This window comes from Sturnira hondurensis, unplaced genomic scaffold (genome assembly GCF_014824575.4).
Source record: "Sturnira hondurensis isolate 20B ecotype Veracruz unplaced genomic scaffold, ASM1482457v3 Scaffold0021354, whole genome shotgun sequence".
Taxonomy (NCBI): domain Eukaryota; kingdom Metazoa; phylum Chordata; class Mammalia; order Chiroptera; family Phyllostomidae; genus Sturnira; species Sturnira hondurensis.
This window is the reverse complement of record NW_028093985.1, coordinates 2,837,178-2,859,642: the sequence shown is the minus strand read 5'-3', so window position 1 is coordinate 2,859,642 and position 22,465 is coordinate 2,837,178. Positions and strand designations below refer to the sequence as shown.

The 22,465-nt window shown below is 37.6% G+C and overlaps 1 protein-coding gene across 6 annotated transcripts in view; it reads left to right on the top strand.

Moving 5' to 3' along the window:
• GFM2 (GTP dependent ribosome recycling factor mitochondrial 2) overlaps positions 1–22,465 on the top strand; it is a 58,123-nt gene that overhangs the window by 30,587 nt on the left and 5,071 nt on the right. For 4 of the 6 annotated variants that reach the window (XM_037032213.1, XM_037032211.1, XM_037032212.1 and 1 more), the window contains 8 exons: positions 1,851–1,931; positions 4,274–4,422; positions 5,859–5,999; positions 6,078–6,177; positions 8,283–8,472; positions 11,917–11,993; positions 14,419–14,557; positions 20,088–20,267. In XM_037032213.1, the coding sequence (XP_036888108.1) occupies positions 1,851–1,931; positions 4,274–4,422; positions 5,859–5,999; positions 6,078–6,177; positions 8,283–8,472; positions 11,917–11,993; positions 14,419–14,557; positions 20,088–20,267 (1,057 nt within the window). The remainder of the gene's footprint in view (positions 1–1,850; positions 1,932–4,273; positions 4,423–5,858; positions 6,000–6,077; positions 6,178–8,282; positions 8,473–11,916; positions 11,994–14,418; positions 14,558–20,087; positions 20,268–22,465) is intronic. The other 2 variants (XM_037032214.1, XM_037032215.1) reach the window with 2 other exon arrangements.

The following is a 22,465-nucleotide window of genomic DNA, read 5'->3' as shown; positions in this document are numbered from 1 at the left end:
TTTTATCTTAACAAAGGGGCTATCAGAATAAACCTGAGAAGGATTTTATCATATGTTGAGGAGCCAACATAAACTTGCATATATGTCTCATATTGTTCTAGGACATGAAAGGCTCAAATTTTATTTTTATTATATATTATCATAGATAATAAAGTGCTAATTACAAGGAATGCATATGAATGTATGGAATTAGTAACACCACATCCTGTTAGGATGGCGACTATTATAAAAATAATAAAACAGGTATTGTAAGGACGTGGAGAAGTTGTAACCCTTTTGCATTGTTTGTGAGAATGCAAATGGTGCAGCCACTGTGGACAACAGTGTGGTGGTTCCTCAGGAAACTGAAAATAGAATTAGCATATGATCTGGCAGTTCCACTTCTGGGTATGTACCCAAATGAATTGAAAGCAGAGTCTCAAAGAGGTATTTGCACATCTTTCTTCATAGCAGCATTATTTATAATAGGGAAGAAGTAGAAGGTGTTTATCAACAGGTGACTGGACAAATAAAGTGTGGTGTGTGCACACAATGGGGTATCATTCAGCATCGAAAGGAAGGAATTTCTGACATGTGCTTTATTGATGAAGATTGGGGACATTAGGTTGCTAATTAAAAGAAGCCAATCACAAAAAGACAAGTACTGCATGATTCCGCTTATGTGAGATATCTATACAGGTCCCATTTATAGAGACAGGAAGTAGAGTGAGAGTTGCCAGCCTCTGGGCAAGGAAAGAATGAAAAAGTGTCATTTTATGGGTTTGCTTTTGTGAGACAAAAAAAAAGTTCTGGAGATTAGTTTTACATCGCTGTCAATATACTTTACTGAGCTGTTCACTTAGAAATTATTAAGATGGTAAATTTTATGTTATGTTGTAGTGTATCACAATTACACATTTTTTAAAATTAAAGACTAAGATTAGTGTGCATAGGAACCAATGTCCCATGTCCTTCAGGTGAACAGTGAAAATAATAAATAATTTTTTTTCTATAATTACTCTATGTTTGGGCAACATAATTAGAATTGGTTATTTAATCCTCACAGTAGCCCCATGAGGTCGGTACTAGTGTTATCTCCACTAGTAGCCAAGGAAGAGAGAGGTGGTGGCGTACCTTGACCAAAGTTTTTACGTAATTTTTTAAGTAGTGGAGTCATTTCCAGGCAGTTTGACTCCAGAAGCTGTGCTTAAGCATTACATAGGCTGCTTTTCAGGGTGGTTTGGTACATTTTTGCTATGTTAGCTGTGAAAAGTGTGTTTTCCTCACCAAGTTTGCAAGTTTTGTTCCCATGTACTATTATAAACTTTTGAAACAATTATTAATTGTATTGTCAGCTGAATTCTTCTACTTCATAATGGCAAACAATTATGAAAAGAATGTAAATTAGACAATTGCATTTTTATTATTGAAATCATGTCTATGCCCCGCCCCCGAAACTTAAAGGTATTTCCTCAATGCAGGATTAACTGTTTTAATTTGATGGTCTCAGGAGATCTTGTGAACATTCGGAATATTAGAGGAGCACCAGGTAAAACTTTTTGCTGAATAAGACCCCCAAATTTATCTAAAAACAGCAGTTCATTGTGTAAGTTATCACTGGATGTAGATTGTGCATTTTCTTTTGTGTCTTTTGACATAAAGACATAAATTTTGACACCGAATAGATAGCACTTGATTTTCTTTGAAAAAAAGCCTCTCTTTTGAAGATAAGAAGAGGTCCTCGGCCTGGATAAGTTAGGTTCTTGTAGCTGTCTTGAAATGTTTGGGAAATATATATTTGTGGTATTCAGACTTCAGCTAATAGTTGGACAACAAACACACGTCATAGAACTAAAAGCCTTTCTTTATAGGTTGCAGATTTGGATGACGAATTTGCTGACTTCGTTTTAGGAGAATTTAGTGAAAATTTTGATTTGGTGCCAGCTGAAAAGGTAAATTTTATTATTCATTTACTGTAACCAAGTTTTACTAATTGGATTTGCTTTGCTTTCTCTGTTTTTATTTTCCCCCCTTCAACTTTGCATAGCATTGGAAACTATGTTGACTTAAACGAACATTAGTAAAATATTAAGCTAAAGTTACTACTAACACAAAATGTTGCCTTAAATAAAAATTAGGAGAATGTAAAGGTGAAGCCACTACTAATATGTGGGTACTTCATAATGGCAGTGATTTACTAGTTTGGGATATACTTAAAAAATTAGAGATTGAGTCTTTTTTCCTTGTATTGGGTCAAGAGAAGTTTAGTGTTTATTCTTAGCCTTTTCTCTTCATTGAGATGATCTTTCTGAGTATTTTAGGGAACCCATAGGTAGAAATTTGGATTTAAGGTTTATTGGCTTTTCAGACTACTATATTGATCATTTTAATCAGAACATTTTTTTCTGAATCTGTTTTAATTTTTAGTGGAAACTCATTGCAGGTCTCTGTGTGTGTGTGTGTGTGTGTGTGTGTGTGTGTGTTTGTTTTCTTTTGAAAAATGTTAAATCAGAGGCTAGGGAAGTAGAATACTGATGATAATTGAATTATGACAGATTTCTTCAAGAATTCCTGTTTTGTTTTGGTTTTTTCCTGCCAAGGACCTTTCCCCATGAATTTGGCAAACTTACTCTTTATTTTCTTTGTGAAACATAAGAGTTACCAAAGAAAGTTTTTAAGTGATAATGTGTATAATACTGGGTTGGCCAAAAAGTCCATTTAGTTTTTTCCATAAAATAGAAGATACATTTTTCAATTTCACCAATAACTTTATGGATTTGGATATTTTGAGTATGTTGGCTATCTCCTGCGTGGTAGAACATTAGTTGCTCTCAATTAATGTCTCGATTTTTAAAAAATTTATTTATTTATCTTTAGAGGGGAAGGGAAGAAGAGAGGGAGAGAAACATCAATGTATGGTTGCCTCTCGTGCGTCCCCTGCTGGGAACTGGCCTGCAACCCAGGCATGTGCCCTGACTGGTAGTCAAACCACTATCTTTTGGTTTGTAGGTCTGCACTCAGTCCACTGAGCTACACCAGCCAGGGCTAATGTCTCTACGTGATTGCTACCAACTTCAACTGGTCTACCTAACTGTGGAGCATCATCCAGTGAGAAATCTCCAGCATGAAACTTCTCAAACCACTTTTGACACATTCAGTCAGTCCTTTTCTATATACTGCACAAATCTTTCTTTGGCCTTTCAGTTGTGTTTCTACCTTTTTTAAAATAATAAAGCATAATATGTTGAAAATATGTTTTCTTCAATCTTCAGTATTAAAATGGCTACACAACAAATTCACCAATTTCAATAAGTTTTTTTAAATGCACGCTGATATGAAAGCTGTCACAATACAGTCTAACAAAATTGTTTTGAATGAAGTTAAAGACAAGTAAGTGCTATTAGAACCATCTTTCGGAAAAAAACAAATGAACATTTTGGCTAACCCAGTAAGGTCTAAGATGAGCCCAATAAATTTTACCTAGTTATTTTTCCCAAAACAAATTAAAGAAAAACATGAGATCTAATTATAGATTAATTTTAAGCTATATAAAGTTATTTGAGATGGGAAAAAAGTATTTTTCTTTTGAATGAAATGCCATAATTTTGACATTTTTTATTGTTTAGTGTTTGAATGCTGGAGTGTGATGTTCACTGTGCCCTGCAGTCACGTGCATGGTTTCAAAGAGCTTATACTCGAAGGTAGAAATGACCCACCGTTTCTCGTATCAGGAGCGGGCAAGCACACCCAAGCTTTTCTTGTTCTTTGAGGTCTTTCAAAAAAAATGTTCTGTTTTAATTTCTCATTTTCTTTTGTATTTTACTTAATAGGATTCAATTCATTTGAAAAAATTGTAATTCCTATTTATATCTTTAATTTCTTATCAGTTTCTCTGTTAGATTAACAAGGTTAAACCATAAGTATATTAATTTTTTTTCAAGAAATATTTTCAAATACCTACTTTATTTTAACTACTTTTCTGCTTTTGGGGGATTTAGTAGTATTTTATCAGAGCTTATTATAATGTTCATATGTAAATTTTACATTTTAGTGGGAGATGAGGCAGACATTAAACTAATAAATATGTATTTAATGTACCAGTTAGTGATTAATGTTATAAAGAAAAACAAAGAATACGGCCATAAAGAATGGTGGAAGTGTGTGAGGAGTGCTGTTTTACATGGTTGGTTTGGAAAGACATCGAATTCTGAGCTATTTTGGTTGGAGACCAATACATTGTATATGTGACCGTCTTATGGCACGGAAAATGCGTATCTGTACCTCTGCTTTGTAGCTACAGACTGCAATCCACAGAGTGACCCTGGCTCGGACAGCAGTGCCTGTGCTTTGTGGGAGTGCCCTGAAAAACAAAGGGGTCCAGCCCTTGTTAGATGCCATTACTATGTATCTGCCTTCACCCGAAGAGCGCAGCTACGAATTTCTGTGAGTATGCAAGTACGTAGATTAAAATTCTATAGCTTTGAAAAAGCAGGTAGGCAAATAGATCTTTTTATCCTCCAACAAGTAGTTGAATCACAGTTTTTAAATAAGATTGGTGAGAAATATTGTAAGTAGTATAATATAGTGCCATATTAGTTTTTACTTGAAAGGGGCATTTGTTACTTCTTGTAACCTGCTACCTTCGCACATGGAGCTAAGAATGTGGATTTAGTGATGGGTGAAAGTGTGTTGACCTGCCATCTTGGTTTTTTAGTTTTGTTTTTTTTTTTTTAATTTAAAAAGTAGTATACTAGGGACATTTGATAAATACTCTGTAGATATATTTATATCTATTCTGGATTTCAAGATTTTTCATAAGCTCAAAATATTTTGTGGCTGTAAAGGAAAATCATTGTTTTACTCCTGTTGTCATGAACAACTTTGTACTTATTAATAAATCCTCTAAAATCTGAGTGAGTTGTTGTCCAAAATTGCAGCCAGTACTGTACTTCAGTCCTTTTAATGAGGGCATGACTCACTTTTCCTGTCTCTCCACTAAGAGGCATACAGTAGAGTGATTATAAGTGTGGACTGTGTACTACCTGGATTGAAATCCCAGCTCTTCCAAGGTGTTTACCCTCTCGTCTATGAAGTGCAGAGAATAGGACCTATTTCATAGGATTGTTGCAAGAAGCAATAAATTAATACTTATAAAGCAATGGAACAGTGCCTAGAATATTGTAAGCTTTATAAGTATTTATCAAATCAAGTTAAAAACTGGAGGAATAATATTGGAGATATTATGAAATAGAAATGTTTAACCTACTTTGAATTATGGACTCCTTTGAAACTAGTGAAAATACGGAGCTTTTCCTATGAAAAACACACTTGTGCACAAAATTTGGCAATTTCAGAGGGTTTCAGAGTTTCTGTAACCTATTGATGAACACCAGTTTAAGTACATTGTTCTGTAAGAATGTTGACATGTAAACAAGTTCAGATTTGTAGTATAAATTTATATCGTTATGTAACTAGAGAAAAAGGGAGAGGAGAGTGTAAAAGCAATAATTGGAAAGTACCTGTTTATTTACCCTGTACAGGTTTTTTCAAGAAAGTGCTGTGGTGTTCTTGGGTATAGTTTTTTGAGGAGGGGACTCCTGGCTCTGGAATTATTTGGAAGTAGAGGTAATATTTGGAAGAGGCCTCATTGTCTTTGGTTTTGAGGAATTAATGGTAAGATTGCCATAAAGTAATTTATCCCAGTGGAGGGAGAGAGGCACTGGCATTACCTGCTCAGTCTGGTAGCTACACTAGGAGACGTGAAGGCTCTTTGGGGGGCGTCAGGATTAAATTTGTGAAGTGATTACCATCTGATCTGTATACATATATAGGAAGTGTATTTTAAAGGCTTTCCTGGAATGTCTCCCTAACTGTTATAGGCAGTGGTACAAGGGTGACTTATGTGCACTGGCATTCAAAGTTCTCCATGACAAGCAGCGGGGACCACTGGTTTTTGTGCGCATTTACTCAGGCGTGATGAAACCCCAGTCGGCCATCCACAATATTAATGGAAACTGCACGTAAGTAGAAGCTTCGGTTATTTTCTAAAATTGTCTTCTTTAAAAATACTTTTACTGATGTGTATCATAGTTTTACAGGGAGAGAATAAGTCGTCTACTTTTGCCGTTTGCTGACCAACATGTAGAAATCCCTTCGCTGACTGCTGGCAACATCGCTTTGACTGTTGGACTTAAACATGTGAGTGACTGAATGGTTTCTCTAGGAAATAACAGCTTATGTGTTTAATTAAAAGTAGGTATTTTATGATACCAAAAACCCATAGATAATCCAAATGTCCATCAATAATGGAATAATGAATATTGTAGCATATTCATCAACATGCTCGAACCTCATAGAAAGAAAGCAAAGTAAATTATGGCTCAGTGGATTGAGTGCCAGATTGCAAACCAGACGTTCCCAGTTGGATTCCTGCCTGTGTCGTGGGCCAGGTCCCCGGTTGGGGTGTGCGAGAGGCAACCGATTGATGCTTCTCTCACACATTGATGTTTCTCTCCTCTTTCTTCCGCCTTCCCTTCCTCTCTCTCTAAAAAATAAGTAAATAAAATCTTTTTTAAAAAAAAGTACAGAAAGCTGTTAACAGTATGCATTTTATCTATTCAAAGTCAAATAAAATAGTATACTATTCAAATAGTATAGTATTTGATATTTCCATATATATATTTTAAGATTACATAAAGCATTGTTATTTCCATTGGATTTATTTTCCTGTTCTGATCCTTGCACACAATTTCATTCAACCTCTTGACCAATCGGGTACTAACTGAAGAGGTTTTGCGATGTGGGCTCCATGAAGGCACACCTTTCTCTCTCTCTTGGTCTCTGTTCTCAGTCCTTAGTCCAGTGCACTGGGCGCTTCGTGACTGTAGGAGGAAAATACTTGGTGCCATCTGTGTGTATTTTTGGTGGGTTAAAGCTAAGGGCATCTCACTTATATATGGGTTAGGTCAAGTACAGTTTCTCATTAAACTTTGGTACATTTGACATTAGGGTAAACATTGTTACTGTTAACTTTTTTGTTTTAATCGTTTATTAAAATATAAAAAGAAAAATTTATCCTTTGCAGCAACATGGATGGACCTGGAGAACATTATGCTAAGTGAAATAAGCCAGTGAGAGAAAGACAAATACCATCTGAGTTCACTGATATGTGAAATCTAATGAACAGCCCGAACTAACAAGCGGAATAGAGACAGTTTCATTGATAGAGAGAGAGCAGGCTGACAGCTCTGGGCAGAGAGTTGGGAGGGTTCTTGGGAGGTGGAGGGATGGAGTAAAAAAGAAGAGCTAAATGGACACAGACAACAGTGTGGTGATCGTGGGGGGTGGGGGTTGGAGGTGGAAGAGGGTATAGGAAGATAAATGGTAATGGAAAAAATACAATAGAAAACAAACTTTTACCATTTTTAACTCTGTATGAAATTGCAGGGTTTGAAATCCTTTACAGAAAATTCCTGTGGTCCAGAAATTGGATTTCTAGCATTGCAGTGTCCTCTCTGTCTACCTGGAGGCAGGAACTCCTTCTGTTTGGGCTCGTGCTTCAGTAGGAATATCTTTACAGAGATGGAAACTGGCACAGAGCTTCATAACATATATGTTTAATATTAAAATTATAGCCCTGTCTGGTGTGGGTCAGTGGGTTGAATGCTCGCCTACAAACTGAAAGGTTGCCGGTTCAATTCCCAGTCAGGGCACATGGCTGAGTTTCAGGCCAGGTCCCTAGCTGGGGATGTGTGAGAGGCAACCAATTTAATGTGTCTTTCACAAATCAATCTTTCCCTCCCTCTCGTTCTCTCTCCCTTCCCCTCTCTCTAAAAGTAAATAAATAAAATCTTTTAAAAATAAATTAAATTAAATTTAAATTATAGCTTTGCATGGTCAAGGGTATTCTGATTAATTGCATATTTTAGTTAATAGAGGCTTTTTTGTAAAATAGTAATAAATTTTTACAGGTGATTAAAACCCTATTAAACTTCTACCTAACTTGTCTTTATATAATTGAAAATTTGGGAAGGTACATTTGGTTTGCCAAGTGAATTTTGGATATGTACTATGTGTGTTTTATTGTTAGACTTATTACAATAGTATTTTGGTTAGAATTCTTATACACATTAAATTAGATTTACTTGTGCAGTGTTATAATGAGCTTTACAGATTTGTCTCTCTTTTAAGTACTGATGAAAAGAAAGTGCTACATTGAATTTTTTCTCATTCTGTGGTTCTTGGTGGAAGTTGAGCGCTTGCCAACAGCCAGTTTCCTCCCAGGGCATCTTCTTTGCTTGCAGACCGCCACTGGGGACACCATCGTCTCATCCAAGTCGAGCGCATTAGCTGCAGCTCGTCGAGCCGGAAGGGAAGGAGAAAAGAAGCATAAACGGAACAGTGAAGAGGAGAGACTCTTATTGGCTGGGGTGGAGATTCCGGAACCTGTGTTCTTCTGCACCATAGAACCTCCTTCAGTGGCTAAGCAGCCAGGTACAAAATAGTCTTGAAGGATCAATTAATTAGTGCTCTGATAATTCAGATAAAATAGTTACATTATACCCTCAAAGGATTTTGTATGTGATTGAGTTTAATTTTATCAGAATTTATTGGTAAATATTTCTTGTGTAGTCTAGTTTTTTATTTAAGATGTTTTGATTTTTACAAACTCCTTTTATTTATTATTATTTGTATATCTTGGCCATTTTTCTCATGTCATGTTCTTCCTTAGTTTGAGCACAAACCCAAACTCTTTAGTGTGGCATATATAGCTCATTATTCCAGCTATGTAATTTCCAATTAAATTTGATTAGATGTAGCAGAAAATTCTTAAGTAGCAGTTGCTCTAATGATAAAAATTTATTTCTCTCTGTTGTAAAATCTACCTTGAGTTGGCAGCCCAGGGATTGGAGAGTGGCCCCACAGTCTCAGCAGGCTCCAGTCTTTTGTCTTGCCTGTCTGAGCGGCAGCTCCTACCCTTATTCATCTCACGATGACTGCTGGAGCCTTGGGCATCACTTGGGGGCTCCTGGCAGCAGAAAGCGGTAATGGCTTTTAAGACTTCTTATATGTCATTGGCCATCACTTAGAATCTATATGGCCACCAGTTGCAGAGGAGTCTGATGAGTGCAGTCTTGTAACTAGGCAGCAGCAGAATAGACTGGGGGGCTACCAGGAGTCTTGGACACCAGCTTTCTTGACTGGTCTCACTTCTTGAAACTTCCTCCTTTGTTGTGAACCCTCTTCACCCAGACTAACTGCTCACACCTCACAGTGCCATAATAAAGTGGTTCTGATGTCCTGAAGATGCTGTGCTTTTTCTTGCACTGTTTCTTTTCCTGTGTTTTCTCTTGCATTATGATGGCACCCCTGAATTGTCTGCTTGGAAAATATTCACTCTTTCTTTAGGTCTCAGCTGAAGCATCACCTGTTTTTGAAGCCCTCACTGAATTCCTCTATTAGACTGTTAAAGGACAAACTTTCTCTAGTTCTACAGGTGGCTTTAGAAGCCATTTTCCACTGGAAAACGAGTTAGCCCCACAGATTATGGAAAAACAAAGGCAACCTTTATTGCCTCCCATGTCTTTTTGAGTGCCTGGTGGGCAAGAAAGGATTCCTACCCAAGTAGCCATTCCAGTTCCTCACCTCTCCAGCTGAAGTTCACTTGAAAGAAATCCAAGTACAGGTATAGGCTCCAAGTACTGAAGGAAACTGGGTGTCTTCTTGTCCAGTTGGTAAAGGAATGACATTCATTCATTCATTCATTTTGATTTAAATTCAAACAGGTGTAGCAGCAGTTTTCTTGTTATCTTAAAATGCCCTGAGGCTGGCTAAAGAAGGCTTGACTCTGGGGATCAGGGGACAGGAGTATGGCTCCCAGTGACATCAGGGTTGACCAAACTAGTTGTACAAGTGTGACCACACACTTAAGGACAGGGTCTCCCGGAACAAAATAACCTATGAGTTCCTTTGAATATATTTGAAAGTCATTTCATATGTATGTAGTGTGTCTACCTGTATTCAAATTGCAGGATTGCAGTTAAGTTGCACCAGCCAGTTTTAAAATCTAAGGCCTCAATCCATAACTGCTTTAGGAGAAAACCTACGTTGGGTGTCCAAAGAAAGTCTAATTAATGGGCATTAGCTCAGAGGTCCTGGACTCAGAGCAGAGGACTTCCCAGAGCCGCCCTTACTCAGACTTCCTACAAGCAGATCTGCACACACTTGTCTCTGTGCTTCCTCTGAATTGCCCTGTGGTCCTGTTACAGGATTTGACAACCTGTGTTGTTAATGCTCTCAGTGTTTTCACCACACTAAATCCTGAGGGGCATATTCCTTATAAATATTTTTGAATGAAGTCATATCTTTTATAAAAAAATTACCACCTTGTCATTCTAAAAGCCACAAAGTGTCATAAGCATTGTTACTTTCTTTATCCGTAGGTGCTTAAAAATAAATTATTACCTAAAATAAGCCTCTGAACCTTGGATGTGTGTGTACATTTCTTGGGTTCTTGTTAAATTCAAACTCTGATTCAGCCTAGAACCTAAGATTCTAACAGGTTCCAGGTGATGCCAATATTGCTGGTCCTCGGACCCAACTTTGGGATGAGTGTGCAGCAGCGTTCATTGTTCAGTAGAAATATAACATGATCCACTTACGTAACTTAAAATTTTCTTACAGCCACATTAAAAAATTGGCAAAATTAACTTTAGTAATATGTTTTTTTAATCCAGTCAATCAAAATACTAGTTGAATAATCAATATAAAAAGTGAGCTATTTACTTTTTTTTTCATAATAAGTCTTTCAAACCTGGTGTGTATTTCATACTTATAGCGCATGTCAGTTCGGATTGGTAATACCTGCTGATGGCTAGTGGCCACCACCTGGGTGGTGGTCTAGAAGGCCTGGTTTATATATGTAAGAACAGCTTAAATGTGTGACTGATAAGGTTGGTTCATTAATCCATTGCTCAGTTCTTTACTTCAGTTAGACTTTGCGGAACTTCTAACATCTTTTATAAAGAGGGAGGGTATACATATTGGCTAACTGTATTAAAGTATCACTTTTGATGGTATATTTAATGAAAATAACATGTTCTTATTTCCTCTTTGGTTATGATTACTTGTCACAAAGTACTTGTCACCACCTCTTTATTTATGATGTACTTTAGCTTCCTTTTACTAGTTGCCCATTGTTGTCTGTGTTTCTGAAAACATTTGCTTTTCTGTCACTTCCTGGAGTGACCTTTGCAGAGCATAGTCAGGTGATGTTGCTGCCCCACTTACACCCTTCGGTAGCTTCCCATTGCAAATGTAAACTCCTCACGTGGCCTACAAGACCTGCAACACAACTACCTTCTCACCCGATGCTACCCTTCCTTCTGCCCGCCCTTATCAAGCTGCACTGGCGTTCTCATTGTTTTTCCAATGGCAGATTATTCATTGCACACCCATTTCCTCTGTCTGGTTTTCTTCAGCATTTTGCTTATAGGGTCATTTTTTAAAAATATTTTATTTATTTATCTTTAGGGGGGGAGGAGAGAGGGAGAGAAATATTAATGTATGGTTGCCTCTTGTGTGCCCCCTGCTGGGAACTGGCCTGCAACCCAGGCATGAGCCCTGACTGGGAATTGAACTGCAATCTTCTAGTTCGCAGGCCTGTGCTCAATCCACTGAGCTACACCAGACAGGGTATAGGGTCATTTTTAAAATGTCTTTACCCAAATCATTGTGGAGAAACCTTCCCAGATCACCCAGTCTCAAGTAACCTATCCTGCCTTTTCACCTTATTTTATTCTCTACAAAACATTTATGGCTGTTTGAAATTTTCTTTTTCAAAATTTGTTTGCTGGCTCATCTATTTTCCCACTAGAACATATGGTACATTATCTTAAAAATGAAATGTAAAGGTGACTGTTCTTGTTTATCCCCTAGATTTGGATCATGCATTGAAGTGCCTTCAGCGTGAAGATCCCAGTTTGAAAGTGAAGCTTGATCCTGACTCTGGACAGGTAGGCATCTTGTTACTTAGCCCCAGAAATCTGTCGATAATTTAGCGTGTGTATGTGTCTGTGTGTGTGAGTGTAGTGACTAGATCTAAAACATTGATTTGGTCTATGTCCCTGAAAAAAATGTCTTTTTTGTTTCTTATAATATAAACTTCTAATAACTATGTTATGTTGACTGTCAAGCTAAACAGACAAGTTCTCCCTAATTTTTTAAAATAATTATACCTGATTTATACCGCTCTGCAACATTTAGACCATGGTTCAACCCCAAGACAAAGCTCTGAGCCTCTTATGCCAAGGCTTAAGGAAGCGGCATACTAAAGGGAAGGTGCAAAGCTGCTTTTAATGATAATGGCACATGTGAGGCGGGTGAGAAGTGGTGGGTTACAGCCTAGCAGTGGGGGAGGAAATAGAGTTCTGAAGTAGGTACGGAATGGGGCTGTCTGTCACAGCACAGAAGGAGACAGATGTTTATTCTTTATCTTCGTTTTAGGAAGGCAGGTCTAGAAGGCCTGGTTTATGTAGCTGAGAGCAGTTTAAATGTGTGGCTAATAAGTTGGTTCATTAATCCATTGCTCAGCTTTTCAGCTACACTTAGTGGAACTTCTAACATCTTTTAGAAAGAAGGAGGGTATACATATCAGCTCATTGATTGTATTGAAGTATCACTTTTGATGGTGTATTTAATAAAAATAAACAGGGTAAAGTTTTTACATAAGATTTTATTAAAAATTCCTTAAAATGATTATAAATTTGTCTTAAAGAGGATGAACTGATTTAGTTAATCTGAAAAACAGGGGGTATACTTTATTTTCCCAAATGCCAGGTAAGTGAGCAGTAATTTAACTGATCTTGAATACTACAATAGCATTTAAAACAGAAAGCTTTTTATTAAAAAAAAACACCAATACATATTTTTTTAAACATAAGAAATAACACACAAGCATATACATTTGAAGGATTCAAGTTTCCCTGTCTCTCAGTCCTATTCTACACAGGTAACCACTGTGAAAACTGTATGGTTATAGCTTTTCACACTTTTTTAAACATTTGTTCTTCTGCTATGCTATGGTATAAGGTACAGTATATTTTTTCCAAGTATACATATATACACACACACACAGATGTGTAACAAGTCATTCTATTATTCTACAACTTGCTTTTTCCAAATAATTCACTTCGTTAACTTTACATTAAAGTATAACAACCATATACCAAAGTCTTTTGTATTGTTGTTCCTTACAATTATATTTTTATTACAGCAAAGGATAGAAATTAGAACCAAAGGAAGACACTCATAGGGCAAAGTCTGGGACAGTTCTAAATTGGAAGCTGTCTTCATCCTCAGGGACATGTCACCCCGCTGGCAAAGAGTGTGGCCAACCACAGAGCCCCACCTGGGCCTTTGGTGTCCAGTTTTTACTGAGGCTCAAGCACATACTGCTTGTGTGGTTGACCTGTAGCCTTTGATACCTCCTGTAGGTTTGCACTGATACCTTCACTCTCCAGGTTGGAGCTGATGTAGCTATTCCAAAACCTGTATCATAAATTACATTGTTTGACCAGCTGGTGGACAGAGCCCTCAGACAAACAGAAACACCTCTGTCAGGCAGCATCCTGGCATAGATAGAAGTTCTCAGTAGCTGAGGGCAACAGCCAGATCTCTCTTCAGGTAAATTCTTCACTACACAGATGGCATGTGAATAAAATGGAGCAAATATGGATTTTTGCACTACACTCTTTCTAATATACAAAACCCTTATTTAGGAATAGCTATTGTTGCCAGAAAAATAATGCATGTCTTGATTGGTTCTAACACCAATTTGGCTTTTCTAACAAGGGCCCAAAATAACATGGGTTCTTAGTAAATAAAAATCAGCTTCTTTGTCATGAGTCTGGAAGTTTGGACTGCCCATAAAGCTTTGAGGTGCTCAGGACTGTTGGGATATACCCATGTGGTTGGGAATGTTTGGGAGAAAGGTTATTTCTCCCATTCATAAGATGTTTCCCTGATCTACCTGTTTCAAGACAGTTGCCTGCTTCTTCTTTCAGAGAAGGAATTTTACTTTTCCTTAAAGGCACAGTGCAGAAGTTGCTAACATCAGCTCCACCCATGTTTCATTGGCCAGAACTTAGCTATGTGGTTGGGAAGTGTAGTCCTTGCTAGATGCCACTTACTCAGCTGATAAGTCAACTATTAATGGAATAATAATATAAAAGAGAATGGCCTAGTAATTCACTTTTAATTGATTATTTCAATCAGAAAAGTTAAAAACTGCTTTGATGTAGGAGCCCCCCAAAATTGTAAAAGAAACCCAGTTTGTAATTAATGAAAAATAATCTAGACTGATATACTTTTAAATAGTATTTTGTGATAAACGTAATTTTCATTGATCTTTGTTTTATTTTCCTTCTTTTTGTTAACCAGACTGTCCTATGTGGAATGGGGGAGTTACACATTGAAATCATTCATGACCGCATCAAGAGGGAATACGGCCTGGAAACCTACCTGGGGCCCCTTCAGGTCGCGTACCGAGAGACCATCCTAAATCCAGTTCGTGCCACAGGTAGAAATAAAAACATTTGCTGTTTTTGTTTCTTTTTCTCTCCAGGACCTGTTTTCTGAATCTCTTAATTTAGTTGCAAGCAGTATTCACAGTCACTAGTGTTTTCCATCAATGCGGATAGGTTTTATATGTGTGTTTTCTTGTTTCTTAGGATTTTCAAATTTTAAACACAGCCCTATTCCATCACCACTCATTGCACTTACTGGATTAGCCACTCACCACGCAGATGCTTTTTGGTGGTGACGGACTAGAATGAGCCATTGAAGTGGAGGGTTCGTCCCGATCCTTACTGCCCGGATGAGTATAAAAATTTGAAGTTGAATCAGATGCATTCAAAAGAAAAAGGACTACTATATATGTGAAACTTTGTTTTTCATAAACCTAAAGGTACCCACACACAAAAAAAACCCTAAACTGAGACACACAGATAGATAGCTTTTAATAAAGGAAACAGAAATGAAGTTGATGTGTTATTTTTGCTCTATAAAGTGAGTGGAAGGTAATTTCCACTATTTAGTAAATATGGTAATCCTATGTTAATGAAAGTACAGTTTTTATATTTCTGTCACAAAATGTAAGAATTCGTGATTTATTATTTTAATTCAATTCCCTTAAGCAAAGGAACATGACATTATTACTGGTCTTCCCAAGGAGAAAACACAGACAGGTAGAGAAAAGATTTTAAATATAACCAGGTGCTCTTAAGCCACTCAGTGATTTTTAAAAAGAGCAGGTGGTTACTTTTCACTAAAACTTGAAAAACTAAACAAAATAGAGTATAGGAGCAAATGACATGAGGATTTTTGTTTCTGAGCTTTATATCCATAAAAACTAAAAATACTGGGAACATGTAAGTGACATCTTTAAAATTAATGTCTGAGCTGGTTAGAACATAATGGAAATTTCCAGGGGTCAAAAAGGAAGCTGGGCAGGAATCTGGTAAAATAAGTCGGCACCAACGCCACTGGCTGTTCTGGGGGAATCTGTGGTCACTTCTAACCTAGGAAATAATTAACTAGGAAATTCTTCTTAATAAAAGAGAAAACTGGTCTAATTGGCTCTGGGAACAAGGGGCAAAATCCCTGAGAATTTGTGATGGTAAGTTTCTGATGGGATTTTCATCCTGAATTAATAGAATTGGTATGACCTGAAAAACTCCAAACCAAGAAGAATTTAATGTAAAGTGCTGTCATGAATTGTTAATATCCCCAGGAAGCTGGGGAAAACAAATGACCTTTCTACATAAATGTATCTTTAGCCCCAGCTTCAAAGAAAATCCCACAGAAAAAGAAATGTGAAGTTGGAATTTAAAAAAAAATTTAATCATAAAACCATGAGAAAGGGCACAGTGAGCAAAAAGGCAATACAAACAAACATTAGAACAGCAAAGGCCTCTGATATTGGAATTATCAGATGCAGAATATAAAATAAGTATATTGTTTTTAAGATAAAAAAAACTATGGAACATTTACACAATGGAATACTATGCAGTAGGGGGAAAGAAGGAGCTCATACCCTTTGAGACAGCATAGATGGAACTAGAGAGCATTATGCTAAGTGAAATAAGCCAGGTGGTAAGGGACAAATACCATATGATCTCACCTTTAACTGGAACATAATCAACAAAAGAAAAAAGCAAATAAAATATAGCCAGAGGCATTGAAATTAAGAACAATGTAACAGTGGCCGGGGGCGGGGCAGTGGGGGGAAGAAGGGTTTTAAGGAACTACTATAAAGGACACATGGACAAAACCAAGGGGGAGGGTGGAAGCAAGGGAGGGAGGTGGGTTTGGCTGTGGTGGGGGGAAAATGCAGACAACTGTAATTGAACCACAATAAAATAATTTTAAAAAAAGAAATAAAAGAGAATAGAAGGTATTGGTAAGGAATAAAAGACTGTCAAAAATAAGCAGGCAATGGAACATCATGTGTGTAAGAAAGAAGAAATGCTCAACAACAAAAAATGATGAGGGCATGTCATGAGGACATAGGAATTAACTTGAAGAGGCTCCCCTGGCCAGATCTGGTCAATTTGAACACCAGAATAATTAAACACAGTAATTATAAGCCATTGAGAAAAAGTAGGAATGCTTGAGTCTCTAATGATAATAAACAAATACGTGGGGAAGAAGAGAGGGTTCTTCCTTACAGGGGAATGCCAAGTGCTGTTATTGTCGAGGAGGCAGGAAAATAGTCACTGGGCAACTGTGGTGAATACTTACCATTGATTGGTGACATTGCACGGTTTTAAAGTATCTGCCCACTGATTGCTTTTGGTTACAAGGTAAAAAACATAGTACCTAGGTGGTTCATCCCTCAGACCACCCCTTGACTGGGTGATCAAATCACTAGCGATACTGATAGGCCGATTGACACTGTGTACATCCAGGAAACTACAGACATTTACAGACATTAAAAATGACCTGAGATGGAAAATTGTACTATTGATAGATGAGAAGCCTAAATATCATAAAGCTACCAATTCCACCCAAAGAAGTGTCCAAGACATTAATACTTACTGTGAAGCCATAGTCTTTATGATACTAATCAACCTGTAAACAGACAAACAGACCAGTGCAGCAAACCAGAAAGCCTAGAAATAGACTCATACATAATGTGGAAATTTGGTTTATGTCAGAGTGATACTGCAGCTCAGCGGGAATGGATGGACTGACTATTTGATAATGCTGTGGGATAATTATCCATATGGAAAAAGATTTAATTAGATTCCTACTTCATTCCATGCCCAAAAGTTAATTCCAAATGAGTTTTAAAAATCTAAATATGAAAAAAGAGTTGCAAAATCTCCCTTGGAGCACAAAATATAAGGAAAATAAATGCTAGCCCTGGCTGGGTAGCTCAGTTGGTTAGGACATCATCCTGATACTCCGAGGTTGTGGGTTTGATTCCTGGTCAGGGCACATATAAGAAGCAGCCAATAACTGCTTGAGTAAGTGCAACAACAAATTGATGTTCCACTTTCTCTGTCTCAAATCAATCCATAAAAATAAATACATATTTTTAAAAAAATGAAAGTAAGTGCTCATGTATGCAAAAAAGCCATAAACTTTATGATACACAAATCTTAAAATTTTGGGAAGAAAATGCAGGAGAATTGCCTTACTAACTAGGATAGGGTGGGACTTACAAAACACCAAAAGTTGAAACAGTGAAGCAAAAGATTGCTAACTTTGATGTTATTAAAATTTAAGAATTTGTTATCAGAATATATGGTAAAAGCAAAAAGACATACCCAATGCTGAGAGAAGATGTCTGCATCCCATAAACTGACAAAAGAGTTGTATCCAGAATATATAAAGAATTTCTAAAGATCAGTAAAAACATGACAACTAAATAGAAAAGTGAGTGAAAACATATTGAACAGATTTCACAAAACAGGATACCCCAAAGGCCCATGAACATATTAAAAGATTATCAATCTCAGAGATGACTAGGATCGTGAAAGTTAAAAGTGTGAGATATGAGATACCATTTCATACCAACAAAATAGAAATTAAACTCTGACAATGCAATGTAGTGAGATGTTGTGCTCTGGAAACCCTTATAAAAACTTCTGATGGGACTGTAAATTATATAACCACTATGAAAACAATTTGGCAACTTTCTTGTGAAATTGACCACGTGCAGACCTTACTATTTAGCAATTCCACTCCTAGGTATGTGTCCCAGAGAAACTCTTGTGCATGGAGAGACAGATACGAATCTTTGTAATAGTGCTGTAATTTAAAAAAAACAAAAAACAAATTGGAAGTAGAAAAGCAGCCAGAATATTTGTGGACAGTGAAGTGGATAAATAAATGATACCATGGTCCTACAGTGGAATACTATATAACAGGGAAAAACAATGGGCTCTATCAACATGAATCAGCCCGTATGACCCACAAATGTGAAGCCAAAAAAACAAGTTGCAGAATACATATAGTATACCAACAAATTCAGAACAGAGCAGGAATAAACTATGTTGTTTAGGGATGCATGCATATCTGATGCAACTCTAAAGAAAATCACAGGAATGGTTAAATGTAATGTCATGATAGTGTTTGCTTCAGAAGGTTTCTAGGTTACTAGTAATATTCTGTTTCTTTAGTAATTTCTTATTCAGTGTTCATTTTATTTTTAGCTTGTGCACATATTTGTAATTATAAAATAGTTCATAATAGACGTTAGCTTAAAAAGAAATTATGGCTCTGGTCCGTGTGGCTCAGTCGGTTGGAGCATTGTCTCATAAACCTAAAGGCTGCAGGTTCTATTTTGGTCAGGGCACATGCCTAGGTTGCAGGTTTGGCCCCTGGACAGGCTGCATGCGAGAGGCAACCTATCGATGTTTCTCTCCCTCCCTTCCCCTCTCTCTAAAATCAAGCATATCCTTGGGTAAGGATAAAAAATCAAAGAATTTTGAAGAGGAACTGTAGACTATGATTAATTCTTAGTTTTGAATTTGGGCTGTGAATCATTGCATTACATGGTCATAGCATAGTTCATTTTAGTAAACTACTGCAGATTGGTGACAGCTATTGGTTGTTGGTTAATGAGAGACAATGTTTTCACTTTTACAAAAAGATATTTCACTAGTTTTTTGGGAAAGTATAAACTTGAAATGCATGTAATATTACTAGAAGAATATATGAAATTTAAGTTTTTAGGTTAGCAGGGTTAATGTCCTTTTAATTTTCATTATATGACTTTTTCACTCTAAATGTTTTACTTTTAAGTAAAACTTTCGTTATGAAAGTAATTTCACCTAGGCCCTGGCTAGTGTAGCTCAGTGGATTGAGCACGGACCTGCGAACCAGAGGATCTAAGTTCGATTCCCAGTCAGGGCACATGCCTGGGTTGCAGGCCAGTTCCCAGCAGGGGACTCACAAGAGGCAACCATACATTGATATTTCTTTCCCATTCTCCTTCCCTTCTCTAAAGATAAATAAATAAAATCTTCTTAAAATTCTATTAAAAAAAAGAATTTCACATAGATGTTTCAAAAAGTTCGAGTGTAATCTGCATATCAAAATTCGTGTGGTCACCTGCCTCAAAGCATCTTGTTTTTAAAAGATGTTATTTATTTTAGAGAGGGGGGAATGGAATGAAAAAGAGGGGGAGGAAAACATCAATCAGTTGCTTATTTTATGTATGCCAAACAGGGACTGAACCCACAACCCAGGCATGTGCCCTGACCTGGAATCAAACCGGCAGCCTTTCACTTTGTGGGACAATGCCCAACCAACTGAGCCACACTGGTCAAAGCTGCCTCAAAGCAACTTAACTAAAGCAATATTAATAGGTGATTCAGAGCAGGCTTTTAACATTGATGAACATGGAAGCAGATACTTTCTTGATAGAAATACTTTGACATTTTTATACTATACTTTGAAAATGTTTACCCTTGTAAACATGTTCTCTCACCTTGTATTTCATGAGAGCTTGAACTTGTTCATTGCAGTTTTCCAAGTAGTGGCATCTTGACACCTTTTCAGAACATATCTCTGAGGCACTACATTCGATTTGTTTACAGATACCTTAGATAGAACTTTAGGAGACAGACGGCATCTTGTGACTGTGGAACTGGAGGTAAAACCAATGGAAACATCATCTGTTATGCCAGTTATTGAGTATGCTGAAAGTGTTAGTGAAGACATTTTGAAGGGCTCCCGAGAGGCCATTGAGAATGGCATTCACAGCGCATGCCTCCAAGGTAAGGTACACAGATGAGACTAAGCATGAGTATCACACTCAACCGTTCAGTCACTCCCAATACTACAGATTACTTCAGTCTTTTTCCTAACTTTGGTAGAGTTTTCTCCTTTTCTCTTCCTGTTATGTGTGTGTTATACCTTTTGTAATTATTCCATAGTCCTTGGATATTCTGTTCTCTTTTTTTTTTTTCAGTCTTCTGTTCATTGCTTTTCAGTTTTGGAGGTTTCTGCTAATTATATAACTGAGTCTTTCCTTAGCCCAGCCCAGTCTAGTCTACTTATAAGCTCAGCAGAAGCATTCTTTCTTCTGTTATGGTGTTTTTATACTCCAATATTTCTGTTTACGTTTTTTATATTCTCACCCAAGGACATGTTCATTGATTTAAAAAAAAATTTTTTTTTTAATTTTTATTTTTATTTTATTTTTTAAAAAGATTTTATTTATTTATTTATTTATTTATTTATCTTTAGAGGGGAAGGAGAGAGGGAGAGAAACATCAATGTATGGTTGCCTTTTGTGCGTCCCCTGCTGGTAGTTAGCCTGCAAGGAACCGGCCTGCAACCCAGGCATGTGCCCTGAATGGGAATCGAACCGCGATCGTCTGGTTCGCAGGCCCGCGCTCAATCCACTGAGCTACACCAGCCAGGTTTAAAAAAATTTTTTAGAGAGAGGGGAAGGGAGAAATAGAAATTTTCTCTCTCATTGATGTGAGAGAGAAAATTGATCAGACATGCCCTGTATGATGCTGGTCTGAAGATTGAACCCACAACCTAGGCATGTGCTCTGACTGGGAATTAAACCCACGACCTTTTGGTATACAGAACAGTACTCCAACCAACTGAGCCACCCAGCCAGGGCTCTGTTTCTTTCTCGGGACTTCATCTCTCTGCTTTCATTGCCTGTTCATTCGTGCATGCTGTCTCCCTTATTGGTTAGAGCCCTTAGCATGTTAATCATAGTTCTATGTTCCTGGTCTTATCATTCCAACATCCTGCTATGTCTGCTTCTTGTGCTTGTTGTCTATTCAAATTGTGCTGTTTGCCTTTTAATATGCCTTGTAATTTTTTTGATAGCTGGACATGATGTACTGGGTAAAAGGAACTACTGTAAACAGGTATTTGGTAATGCGGTGGTGAGATGTGGGAGATGGGAAGCATTCTGTAGCCCTGGGATGCCGCCTCAGTCTTAGTAAACCCTTGCCTCTGGACTGTGAACTGCACAAGTGTTTCTTGTTTTCTTTTGTTTCCATCCTCCTTAGGTGGGACACAATGGCCCTAGTGAACTGGAATAGGGTACTTCTCACATCAGACTCTGATGATAATCCCCTTGCAGGTTAGGTTCTGGTTAACTAGGTTCCCCTGAGGACAGGCCTTGTTAAGAACAGAGCGCCCGTGTCATATAGCTCAGTTGGTTAGAGCGTCATCCTGATACCCTAAGGTTGCAGGTTGGATCCCGGGACAGGGCACATACTAGAGTCGGCTGAGGAATGCACCAATAAGTGGCACAGCAAATTGATGTTTTTTTCTCTCTCTCTAAAAATCAGTAATCATAATAATAAAACCAGAGTGCTATGAAGTACTGTTTTTTATTTGAGGTTGGTTGAATCCACAGATGCAAAACCAATGGACACACAAAAAGAGGAAGGTCAACTCTAAGTTTTGAAGGTGTCAAGAGTTACTTATACGCAGATTTTCATCTGCTTGGGGGTCAATCCTTTTACGTTCCCCATGTTGTTCAAGGGTCAACTGTATTTTAGAACGGTTTCTTTTCCCCTTCCTCCACTGAAAGCACAAGGAGACTTTTCTCTGGTATTTACTGTGGGAATCTGCTTGACCTGCTAGAGGTAAATCTCACAGAACTATGTCCCCTGCCTCTGCCCACCCCTCCAAAAGACCAGGTACCCTTGGAGTTTTTAACTCTCAAACTTGTCCACATTGAGCCTCCAGCAATTTATCGATTACAGTTCAGGTTTTCCTACCTCGGCACTGGTTCCTGGGACATATTCTGCCAGTGAGTCTCTGCTCCAGGAAGCTCTGACCCCCTGTGCTTGCCTTCTCTCCACCCTTGGGGGCGGTGGTTTGCCCTGTGTTCTCCCCTCTCTTACAGAACCAAGAAGAGTTGTTTTGTCAGTCTGTTTTTCTTTTACTTGTTAGGACTGAGTGATGACTTCCGAGCTCCTCGTGTGTCGAACTGGGA